We start from the raw sequence: 12186 nt of genomic DNA, 5'->3' as shown, positions 1-12186 counted from the left end.
CCAGCCCCACCCCTGGTACACCCTGACCTTTTCACCCATTTCCTTAGTCCCCCCTCCCCTGTGGGTGCTTCTCTTTCTTTCCCTCCACCCCTCCAACCCCTCTCTCTCTCCCTCTTTCTAAAGCCCTGCTGCAGGTATTATCTCCCTCCAAGGGAGCTTCTCTCTCTCCCCTGACCCTTCCTCTACAGTTGGGCATTACTCTCTCCCCCCATCTTCCCCCTCTGCTCTGCAGTTCTTCAATCTTCAGGCTGCCGACTGTGTCAGCACGGTGAACCTGCTGCCTTTGGCCTGCCCCAGAAGCTTTCTCTCTGCAGCATCCCACCCATGCAGGAACAGGAAGTCATAGCAGAGAGAAGGTTTCTAGGTCAGGCCCAAGACTGAAGATTTTCCTCGCTGATGTTGTTGGTGGCACGAAGTTTGAAGAACTTGGGGGGGGGGGGGGGGGAGCCATGCCTGACTCGGAGGGGAGGTTGCTGGATAGTGAGAGGGAAAGAGGCCACGTTTAACCTATGGGCTGGTAACATCAAGGGCTCAGGGATTTGGTGCCCTTTAGCGCCAGCGCTGTGGGCCAGAACCTCACCTGATCCACAGGTTAAGCCAGTCCTGGCTCATAGTGCCACTCCTAAGGAAAGGGAAGAAGACTGACAAGTTTTATGCCAGAGACCCCAGGGCAGGAGAGCCACTAGGCTGATTTGGCTCTAGGCTTCTCAGTATCCTTGCACCAGCCCCATCAATTAAAAAAACTGACCCTACTCCCATTTCCAACCAAACTACTGGAACCAAATACCCCCACAGATCAGATCCCTCGAAGGGCTCCTAAACTTTAGGAAAGCAGTAAAAATCATTCCTCTTCACACCAACCCTTGCCTACTACCATAAGTTTAAAAAGAGAAATGTATATAGGAACCTGACCATCTGCATTTGGCATACTAGGACATTCACATTGTATTATAAACATGACACATTGTAACCGTTTGGACTATATATTATGCATGTTCAACTTATAACCCATTCTGAGCTCATTGGGGAGAAAGGGAGAGAAAACGAACGAAAGAATAAACAAAATAGCAGTTTGGGGTTTCTGTTTGTTTGTTGATGTATTTGTAAAAAAAAAAAAAAAAAAAAAAAAGATACAGTATATATATGTGTAAGCCCGAGAGCTCATCTTGACGGACAAAATTTATTTATTTATTTATTTTTAATCTTTATTCATTTTTAAACACACAAAGTGAAACAGTATATAACATCCATTTGATCTTACATACATTACTTAATATTCTACGATTTCATCAAACTTCAAACGGGCAAAATTAAATAGTGGGCTGGAAGGCCCTTTAGTCGCCCGTCAGGACTAGGTAGGCAGAGTAGGAAAAGGAGAGGAAGGGGAGGGGGGTTTCTTCCCACTTTGACCAATCAAAACCCTTGGTTGGTCAAGGTATGGAAAGTTTGAGTGATGGTGATGGTGTGTGTGTGTGTGTGTGGGGGGGGGGTATATAAGCTGGGACCTTCTGGGGTCAGATGTTCCTGACTTCCTGAGGGTGGCTTTCCCTCCCTTCCTTCCGTGGGTGGTTTGGTTGTCACTGAGGCTTAGGGATATCGTAGTGGTGGTGTCCTGAGCTACCAAGCATTTTTGAGGGTGGGCTCATCCGGCGATGAACCATAAGAGGACGTGAGCTCAGGGAGCGAGCATCAGGGAATGGTATGTTAAGGGGCATGGAGGTCATGCCAACCCCAAGCCCTAGCTGAGGATGGCAGGGAATTGGGGAATAAAAAGTAAAAAGACTGTTTTATGGTAGCTCGCAAGGCTATGAGGTTTTGTTTAATTATGTTGTTAATTCCAATAAACAGGGCTGCGGCCTACATTTTCCATTATTTCTGTGTCCAGTATTTTGTGAAGGTGGGAAGGGAGGAATGGGTGGGAAAGGGTGTTGGATGTGGACGGGCAAAAGGGTCCTTCCAGCTCCAGATGTTAATATATAGTCTGCTATATACAGAGGTCATGGCAAATTACAACACAGCCTAAACAAACCAAACCCATCAGAACAAAAAAGGTTAACAGAAATACCAAAAACACTGGAATGATCTGAAGACCCTCTGCATCGTAACTCCCAAAGAAGATGCTGAGAAACCCTGACTGAATTGCTCTTCATTGCATGACAAAAAAATATTTAGTCCTACATATGGGCTTTGAAGTGTGTGGGTTTCTTAAAAAAAAAACAAAAAAAAAAATCTAAGATTTATGAGACCACATTAATAAGGGCAGAAGGAAATAAATAATAATTCAATGTGTGGAAGCCTTTGCGTGACAGTGATCAAAGCCTCTCAGAGTAAGCAAGCACCAAGCTGGAAAGCCACAAGTTTCTCAGGAAGAAGTCAGTGCAGAGGCAGAAAGGAGAAACCTATTTTGCCATCCCCTCTCACAGTTACTACAGGAGGTGTAACTGCATTAAGGGGGGTCTTTTACTAAGGCACTAGCCAAGTGCAGTAAATGCTAATGCGCGGCGAGCATGCCTTAGTAAAAGACCCCCCCTAATTTTGTCTCCAGTGCAAGAAAGATCCTTCTACTGGGTTTGTTCCTTCCTTCTGGGGGTAGCCTTCATAAGGTCCTGATCTACAAAGCAATGACACATAATGGGGGAGGGGGAGGGAGTCTTGGTAATTAGACCCAGCCTGGGAAGATCCTGTGGTCCATTGGCCCCACGGCAAAGGAAAGAAACAGTTTAATTTTTTTTTTTTTTTTTAAGTTTCCTATACTATTATGCTGTTTGCACACAGGGTGCCTAAGAAATCTGAAAGCAAGATGACATGTAAGGCTAAATTACAACCCCTATCAGAGCAAACAAGTGGCAGCATTACTTCCGCCCATCAGGTCTTTGTCTGCCGTCATCTACTATGTTACGATATATTTTCAGCAAAATTTCTATCATTGTTTTAACAAATACTTGCCACATTTTTTAGACGGCCCAAGTTAGGTGATTGTTTATTACTAGGGAATTTTTCTTTTGGGGGTGGGGGTGGGGGTGGTGGAGGTATTTCAAAGGGTCAGGTGGGGGTGCCATCCCAAATTAGGAAAGTGTCAAATGCAGCAAAACCCAATTTCCATTCCAGAGGCAGCCTGCTCTTGGTCCCCAATCCCCAGTGGAGAAAAAAAAAGTTACCTTTCAGGAGAGCGTTGCACAGGGACAGAAATCCCACCCATCCCCGCCCGTCCCCGTCAGGATCCTCTCCGTCCCCACCCATCCCCACAAGGAATTACCTCCATCCCCGCCCGTCCCCATAAAAAGCAGCAATTGCTTCTGAAAGGATCATCAATTCCACAGATTTTTTTGTGTTTGTGCTGCTGTTTTCCTTGTGGAATCTCTTTGGTGGAACCCTTTTTCTGTTTTCTGTTCGGGTAATTAACTTATAAACCCCCCTCTTTTACTAAGGCTGACGTGTCTATTATATTATATGGATGAATCCTGCTTCCAAAGCCTTCCATCCCCATGGGAGTCCCCGTGGGCCAGAGGGGGGGTCCCTGTGGGAGTCCCGTGGGTTAGGGGGGATTCCTGCAGGACTCCCACGGGACCCGCGGGATTCCCGCGATCCCCTTTCCCGTGCAGACCTCTACCTTTCAGTTCAGTCTAAAGTTAAACAAATACATACAATTAATCACTTTTTTAGTCTTAAAGTTTTTACCGTATTCATTTTCTATGGCTTAAAGTACTCTCTTCAGCCCCTATAATGCCTTCAGAGGGTTCCAATATGCACCAGTAGCCGAAGGATTGGAAATGGACTCTAAAGTGATTTATCTTTTTTTTTTTCCTTCAAATATTTTCGTTAGGGGAACAGGGGGATTCACCGTGTCCTGCTGTTCAGCTTCTTTTAACCTTCACACCAGCATCTTGCTGGGAATCGCTGTGATCTGTGCCCCCCAACTCCCCTCCCCCCCAAAAAAACAAACAAACGTGTGAGCTCTGGCAGCCTCAGATCTAGGCACCCCAAAGCTGGCTCGTGTAGAAGGTCCATTTCGTTTAATGGATAGCAGAAGCTTACTTACCTATTAGGGAACCCACCATCCACCAGCACTGCATCATGTTAAATCCCTGTGTCTCCAAATAAATCCTCTCCAAAAGCTGAAAGGCAGGAGCTGTGACTGAGAGCCTCAAGTTAGCTGATGGTGAAAGAAAGCAGCAGAATCCATCAATGCCAAGGGAAGAAGTGGGACAGTTCAAGTTCAGCCCCTCCCCCCTCCTGCTATCAACTACACACTCTGATCCCCCCAGTCCAGCAGACCCAGGAGCCCGGCGGGAGCAGATGGGACCCTCCAGGCGTCTGCAAAGGAAGTCTTCCCACACTAGTCTGAGAGCTTTAATGCAGTCTGACACTTATAGGTTAAAGTTGCAAAGGAGAGGTGGAGACTGGGTCCCACAGATATCCAGCGTTAATCCCAGCTCTTTCCATTCATGCTCCAAACCTCCCTCTGACTAAGAGGAATGCGCGGAGATTCACAATTGCTAGGGAATGACATTTATTTGAAAAGGGCCAAGCGCTGTCTTGTCGAATCAATATCCAGTCACTGTTTGACCTGCACTTTTCACATTAGAAAAGCAGGGTCTAGAGGTGGACTTTGCATTTTATTCCTCATTTTTTCCCCCCAAAGCTGTGTTTAAGGTGAGCTGAGTTCTATTTAATCTACAGTAAGTAGATTCCTGCCCCAGAAGGGTTTCAGCACAAGGACTATTTACTAAGGGGTTGCTTTTATTTTGAGCAGGGGTGTCAAAGTTCCTCCTGGAGGGCCGCAATCCAGTCGAGTTTTCAGGATTTCCCCAATGAATATGCATGAGTTCTATTGGCTTACAATGAAAGCGGTGCATGCAAATAGATCTCATGCATATTCATTGGGGAAATCCTGAAAACCCGACTGGATTGCGGCCCTCAAGGAGGAACTTTGACACCCCTGATTTTGAGTGTCTGGGGCAGATATGACAATGGGCCATGGGTCATGTGGGTGTCAGTTCAGGGTACGTGAACCTCTGACCCACGATCAAATTTATCCGTAGCAGTTTGAAATTTGAATATAATGCTGAAAATAAGTGTTTTGCGATTTCAATGTACTGTGTATTAAAAAAAAAAAAAAGCTGCAGAATTATTTTGGCCTATTTACTTATTCAGGGGTCTCAAAGTCCCTCTTTGAGGGCCACAGTCCAGTCGGGTTTTCCTCAATGAATATACATGAGATCTATGTGTATGCACTGCTTTCAATGCATATTCATTGGGGAAATCCTGAAAACCCGACTGGATTGCGGCCCTCGAGAAGGGACTTTGAGATCTTTCTAGCACAGGGGTAGGGAACTCCGGTCCTCGAGAGCTGTATTCCAGTTGGGTTTTCAGGATTTCCCCAATGAATATGCATGAGATCTATTTGCATGCACTGCTTTCAATGCATATTCATTGGGGAAATCCTGAAAACCCAACTGGAATACGGCTCTCAAGGACCGGAGTTCCCTATCCCTGTGCTAGCATAACCGACAGATCAATTAACTTTAATTCTCTGTTTACATGCTTCTGCCGTTTTGGAATGAATGGAAATTGCATTAAGCTTCTAAAGTGTGTTTTGAACCAACAACATTTTATGGACAATAGAATGTCATTGCAGTTATCCATTAAAATACCGAGGGTTAAGTTCGGCAAAGCAGGAATGCAGAATTGCAGAGAGCATACAAAGTAAACATGAAGGGGGTATATGCAGTAATTATAAATAATAATAATAATAAAGAAAACCAAGAGGAGAATTTACACTACTGCTGTCACAATTAGAACTAGGTTGGCAGTTAACAATGCAGTGCCAGCGGTGGCGTAGTAAGAGGGGCGGTCCGCCCCGGGTGTCTGTCTTGGTGGGGGCATCAATACCTGTCCTCCTCTCTGCCCCCGCTCCTTCCCCGACCCCCCTAAGACTAGTAAGTGATGTCAGAGGTTGAGCTGACGCTGGCACAAGCAGCTTGTGCTGCGAATGTTAAAGAGGTAAGTGGGGGGGGGGGGGGGCAGGGAAGGGGCGGGCATGTGCAGCAGGAGGGTTGGGGCAGATAAGAGGGCAGGAGAGAGGCACCACTGCCCCAGCTGCCGTTCACATGCACATGTTTCTTATAGTAAATCTTTTTTATTATCTTAATTACTTAACTTAAATATTGGGAGCGCCTCTACCGACATGCACATGTTTCAAGTCGATCTTTTCATCAGGGTTGAGGCTCCCGTAGTTGTTCTAAAACAGGGGTGTCCAATGTCGGTCCTCGAGGGCTGCAATCCAGTCGGGTTTTCAGGATTTCCCCAATTAATATGCATGAGATCTATGTGCATGCACTGCTTTCAATGCATATTCATTGGGGAAATCCTGAAAACCCGACTGGATTGCGGCCCTTGAGGACCGACATTGGACACCCCTGTTCTAAAACAAACCAAAATATATAGAAAGATTATTAACTTATTCTAGACCTTATGAGGATATCTTATGTTTAAACCAATCAATTATACATTAACCAGGCTTTATTTCAAATTGTTCCTATAGTTTCCTATTGTACTTCGGTAATAATTTTATTTTATTTACATTCTTAGTTAAATAGACATTGGTCATTATTTCTCGTGGAGTTCCGGTTGGGACCCGCGATAGATACTGTTATGCTTCCGGTTGGTAGTTGTTATATAAACCGGAACTGACGACAGACGCTGTTAAACACTATGACATTCTATGAAGAGGAGCGCCTATTGAACAAACACGAGAGTAAGTTTGAAAAAGTTTAATATGGGTTACATTGATTATCCTGGTTAATGTATAATTGGTTGGTTTAAACATAAGATATCCTCATAAGGTCTAGAATAAGTTAATAATCTTTCTATACATTTTGGTTTGTTTTAGAACAACTATGGGAGCCTCAACCCTGATGAAAAGATCGACTTGAAACATGTGCATGTCGGTAGAGGTGCTCCCAATATTTAAGTTAAGTAATTAAGATAATAAAAAAGATTTACTATAAAAAACATAAGAAAAATTTAAAAAAATTAACACATAAAAATACATAAACTATTGATCCTATGACGAATGGGTTCATTGAATTCATTCAAATGAACTAAAGGGATTTCTTAACCCTCTGAGGATTGTGATGAGTTTATGAGAAATGGTCACTAATGAAAAAAGAGAAATAAGCATATGCTGCCTACCAGGAAGTCCAACAGCACAGATAACGGGAACACAGCAAAGGAACAAAGCACATTGCTCGTAAGAGAATCACAGCACACAATCCCCCTTATAACCCGCCAAACCCCCTTCTACCCCCCCCAACCCCACTGCCTATAATGCTAAACATCATATACGTAAACGGAAGTTCTTCTAAATATAGCCATAAGCATGTTGCTTACCATGTTGGAGAGCAGTGGACTGATAGATAAGTTGCCGGTGTACCATCCAAAGCCAGGCTGGGGACACGGGTTGCTTCCAATGGGTCGCAAGCTCAATGTGAGCAGCTCTAAAGGCCAACTTACAAAAGCTAGATTCCCCCTGCTCCAGGTCCAACTCATGCCAGGACAGTAGGGCATGATGCCAGGAAGCTGGAATTGATTTGCTCCAAATCCTAGATATCCCCCGAAAGACAGAATCCCCATACCCTCTTATTCGGGGACATGACCACCACATATGCAGGTAGGTTCCCACCTCCCCACATCCACTCCTCCCCCCATCGTATTAGCCTATTTTTAAAGGTAATAAATGGAAATAAGAACATAAGAATAGCCTTACTGAGGCCTCCCCGCCCTCTTCTCCCCGCATCTGCACATGCTCCTTCCCTGCCCTCTCCTGTTGCACATGCACCACTTCCCTTCCCCCATTCCTCTGTAACGTTACATTGCAGCTTCTTCAGAAATGAGCAAATGACAACAGAGAAAACAAAAAGTAGAATTAAAGGATCAATGCTCTCAATGGAGAAGCATAGATAGTGGGGATATACAGGGTTAAGTACTGGAACTGCTGCTTTTTAATATATTTATAAATGAGTGGGAATAACTAGTGAGGTAATTAAGGCCCCCTTTTATCAAACTGCATCAGGGTTTGTTTGTATTTTAAATCACAGACCACTGCGGTATAAGCTCATAGAATTCTTATGAGCATTGGCACTTTTTCCGCAGTGGTCTGTGATTAAAAAAAACAACCCTAAATTTGTTGATGCCTCAAAGATGTTAAATTGTAAGAGGATTGTGAAAAATCGTAAGAGGGCCTTACACGACTGGGATACCGGGCAGCCAAATGGCAGATGATGTTTAAGGTGAGCAAGTGCAAAGTGATGTATGTGGGAAAGAGGAACCGAAGCTATAGCTACGTGATGCTGCAGAGTTCCACATGAGGAGTCACTGTCCAGGAAAAGGATCCAGGTGTCATCGATGATATGTTGAAACTCTCTAATCAGTGTGAAGCAGTGGTGAAGAAAGCAAATACTGTAGAATATTTGGAAAAGAATGGAAAACAAAAATGAAAACGTTATAATGTCTTTGTATCAATCCACGGTGTGACTGTACCTGACCAGCTACAATGGTCTAGGAGCTTCTCCCCATCAAGGATTAGAGAACTCAGAATTTCACTCACACCTCATATATTGTGTGTAATTCTGGTCACCGCATCTAAAAAAAGATATAGTGGAATTAGAAAAGGTACAGAGAAGAGTAATGAAAATGATAAAGGGGATGGGGCGATTTCCCAATGAGGAAAGGTTAAAGCACCTAGGGCTCTTCTGTTTGAAGAGACAACTCAGGGGAGAAATGATAGAGGTCTTTAAAATATTGAGTAGAGTGGAAGAGATAGATAGGCATGAATCGTATCCATACTTTTCCCAAAAATACTAGGGGACATTCAATGAAGTTACTATGCAGTAAATTTAAAGCAAACTGGAGGAAATATTTCTTCATTCAATGTGTAATTGAATTCTGGAATTCATTATCAGAGAATGTGGTAAAAGCAATTAGGTTAGCGGAGTTTAAAAAGGGTTTGGATAATTTCCTAAAGAAAAGTCCATCAGCCATTATTAAGATGGACTTGGGAACATCTACTATTTATTTATAGGATAAGCAGCCTAAAATCTGTTTTATTCTTTTGGGACCTTGCCAGGTACTTGTGACCTGGATTGGCCACTGTCGGAAACAGGATACTGGGCATGATGGATCTTCGGTCTATCCAAATATGACAATGCTTATGTTATTATGACATATCAGAATATATATGTAAAACATAAAAGCATTCCAATGGCAGTCTCAAGGGAAAAAGTAGGAATTGGGGGGAGGGGTGACAGGGAGAAAAGGATTAGTGATAAGAGAGTGTCAAAGCAATAAAAAATTTATGGTGTAAAATGTGAGAATAAACCCAGATCTTTGTTAAATCCTGCCTGGTGGGTGTCAAAATATTGCATCGTTTTAACTTTAAAGGTTTTATATTCCTGGATGGTTTTGAAATCTGCTCACTAAAGAATGACATGGGGACAAATTTTTCCTCATCCCCGCAGGAACTCATTTTCCCATCCCATCCCAGCGAGTTCTTTTCCTACCCCTGCCCCATTCCTGCAAGCTCCGTCCTCATCTGCACAAGTCTCAAACACTTTAAAATCATAAGCAGCAACATTCTAGAGCTCAGATTGTGATGTCATAATGCCTCATTCCACCAATGCCTAAGCTCCGTCCTCATCTGCACAAGCCTCAAACACTTTAAAATTATACGTGTTCGAGGCTTGTGTCTTTAAGGCAGAGCTTACAGGAATGGGGCAGGGACAGGGACAGCAACAAAATTCATGGGAACGGGACGGGGAAATTGAGTTCCTGTGGGGATGGGGAAAATCTGGCAACCTTATGTAAAGTTAACATGGGTGAGGGGGTCAATGCAGAAAGCTGGGCACTAACAACACTTCTTGCACAGGGAGCTTTCCAGAAAAGCCCCCCCAAAACCTCCTCCCCAGAGTGTGCTTCCAGAAATGGATATAGCCTGGTCGAACACGAGGCTCAGCACCCATTTGATCTGGAGGGAATATAAATCCTGCATGTTTTTAAAACAGCTTTTGCTTAATTAAAGAGATGTAAGGGATGACATTTTTGATTTCTTTAAGATGTCATCTCCTGGTGCTGTGAGATGTTGCGGTCCATACAGTTCATGAGAATCATCCCACTGTTGCTGTTCTTCCCTTTAATCTGTTGTTCTGTACAGCTAAAGTTAAAAGGGAAAAGATTCCGTACAAACGTAAGGAAGTTCTTCTTCACCCAGAGAGTGGTAGAAATCTGGAACGCTCTTCTGGAGGCTGTTATAGGGGGGAAACACCCTTCAGGGATTCAAGGCAAGGTTGGATAAGTTCCTACTGGAATAGAACATATGCAAGTAAAGCTAGACTCAAATAGGGCACTGGTCTTTGACCTAAGGGCCACCGTGTGAGCAGACTGCTGGGCACAATGAACCCAGAAGCAGCAAATCTTATGTTCTTACGCTTATATGTGAATTTGCATCATTGATGCACATTGTTTGCCATGCTGCCATGCTACCATGCTCAGCACCCAAAACATGTACATAGGGATTTCTACTCTTGCTTTTCCTCCTTAAATTTGTTGTTCTGTATATCTGCTGTATGTAAAGTTGTAACCTGGTTGCCAAACCTCTACTGTGTTTGTAAATTTGTAACCCGTTCTGGGCTCTTCTGGGCTAGAAATTCGACTAAATAAATAAATATTGCATGACTGGTTCCATGGTAGCGGGCCTGATCTGATGGCTGAAAATAGGATGCCAAACCATTTTTTAGGGGTGGCACTTGAAGCTCCATTTTTTAGGGGTGGCACTCTGTAGCAGGGAATTAGACCCTGAGCCTTCCTCCAGCCGAAATGCGCTTTTTCTGGTATTATTTTTATTCGGTCTGTTTCTCCCTGCAAACATCAAAACTTTCTTATGTGTCCAATGAGAGCACATTTAGGACACATGAATCGGCCTATATAGTTCATCTGCTTCAGTGTGTTGATGTGATAGAAGTATGTTTAGCTGGAGGGGGAAGGGGTGTCTTCTGTAGAGTACTTCACATTATTCATGGTTCATGTCAATTTAATTTTGAATTGTTATAGCTAAACCAATCTACAAAGCGTCTTAGTTGCATATAAAGTCGGGTATAGATACAGGATTACTGCACAAGTCCTGGACCTGTCGGGCCGCCATGTGAGCGGACTGCTGGGCACGATGGACCTCGGGTCTGACCCAGCGGAGGCATTGCTTATGTTCTTATGTTAGGCATCTGTATAAGCCTTGCTACTGAATCAATGTATATGATAGGATCATTTTTGGGCGTGTAGGTATCTGTGTAATCCAAAGTCGTCCAATGACATGGAATATAAACAGGTGACGTCTTATACACAGTTTTACATTCCCTGTTCAGACCTACTTTAGGGATACCGCATTTCTTTACAGCCTTATGCAGAGATCCAGCTCACCAAGGAAAGTCTTCATAGGATGTCTAGCTAACCATTGTCATATGGCTAGATAAAGAATGCATCTCCATGCTGGTATAACCATGGGTGTCCTCGGCAGACAGCATAACTTCCTGTCCTGATGGGGTTAGAATAATTGGCCAATCCATCTGAAATTCTGCTACTTTCTAAGTGTTGAGCGGTATCAGGTTCCAGGCTGCTCATCTTTCACATCTAGAAACTGTGGCCTATCCCAGAGAGTCTGTACTCTTTCGACAAGGTATTTGAAAAGGCCAATAACTTTGCAGTAAGGTAATCTATAATGCTACAAACAAAAGTTATTCTGTTCCATCACGCTCCCAAATTATCCTATCATATACACTGAGTGCAGAACGGCATGTGGTTCTATCAAATGCCAAATGTGTTTCCTGCTCTTCATGGTAACAGAAGGCAACCTAGTCACATCAAGGTTTGTGTGGGGGACGCTCAGGGCACCAAACTTGGCTCACAACTTACAAACCAAAGTTAAATAGATATAATGAAAATAAAAGGTGAAGGGTGCTCTCAGTGTGAACCATCCTACCCCCCTAACAGAAAGTGTGTCTCTCCCCCCCCCCTGGGCTGCCCACCACTTCACCCTTTGGGGCAGGAGCATCCTGAACTGCTCCTGCCCCCTTCTTCCACACTGAAAAAATAGTGGCTGGGAATTCCTGTGACAGCCTTGCACAACTGCCATGGGAG

At 43.9% G+C, this 12186-nt stretch overlaps 1 protein-coding gene across 1 annotated transcript in view; it reads right to left on the bottom strand.

The window, feature by feature from the left end:
* The window catches only part of APCDD1L (APC down-regulated 1 like), a 70051-nt gene extending 65731 nt beyond the window's left edge, over positions 1-4320 (bottom strand). The window contains exon 1 of the mRNA XM_033962852.1: positions 4040-4320. Coding sequence (XP_033818743.1) covers positions 4040-4076 — 37 coding nt within the window. The 5' untranslated portion in view covers positions 4077-4320. The remainder of the gene's footprint in view (positions 1-4039) is intronic.
* Between the last annotated feature and the right edge of the window lie 7866 nt (positions 4321-12186).

This window comes from Geotrypetes seraphini, chromosome 11 (assembly GCF_902459505.1).
Source record: "Geotrypetes seraphini chromosome 11, aGeoSer1.1, whole genome shotgun sequence".
Lineage (NCBI taxonomy): Eukaryota > Metazoa > Chordata > Amphibia > Gymnophiona > Dermophiidae > Geotrypetes > Geotrypetes seraphini.
The sequence above is the reverse complement of the archived record's forward strand: the minus strand, read 5'-3'. Positions and strand labels throughout refer to the sequence as shown.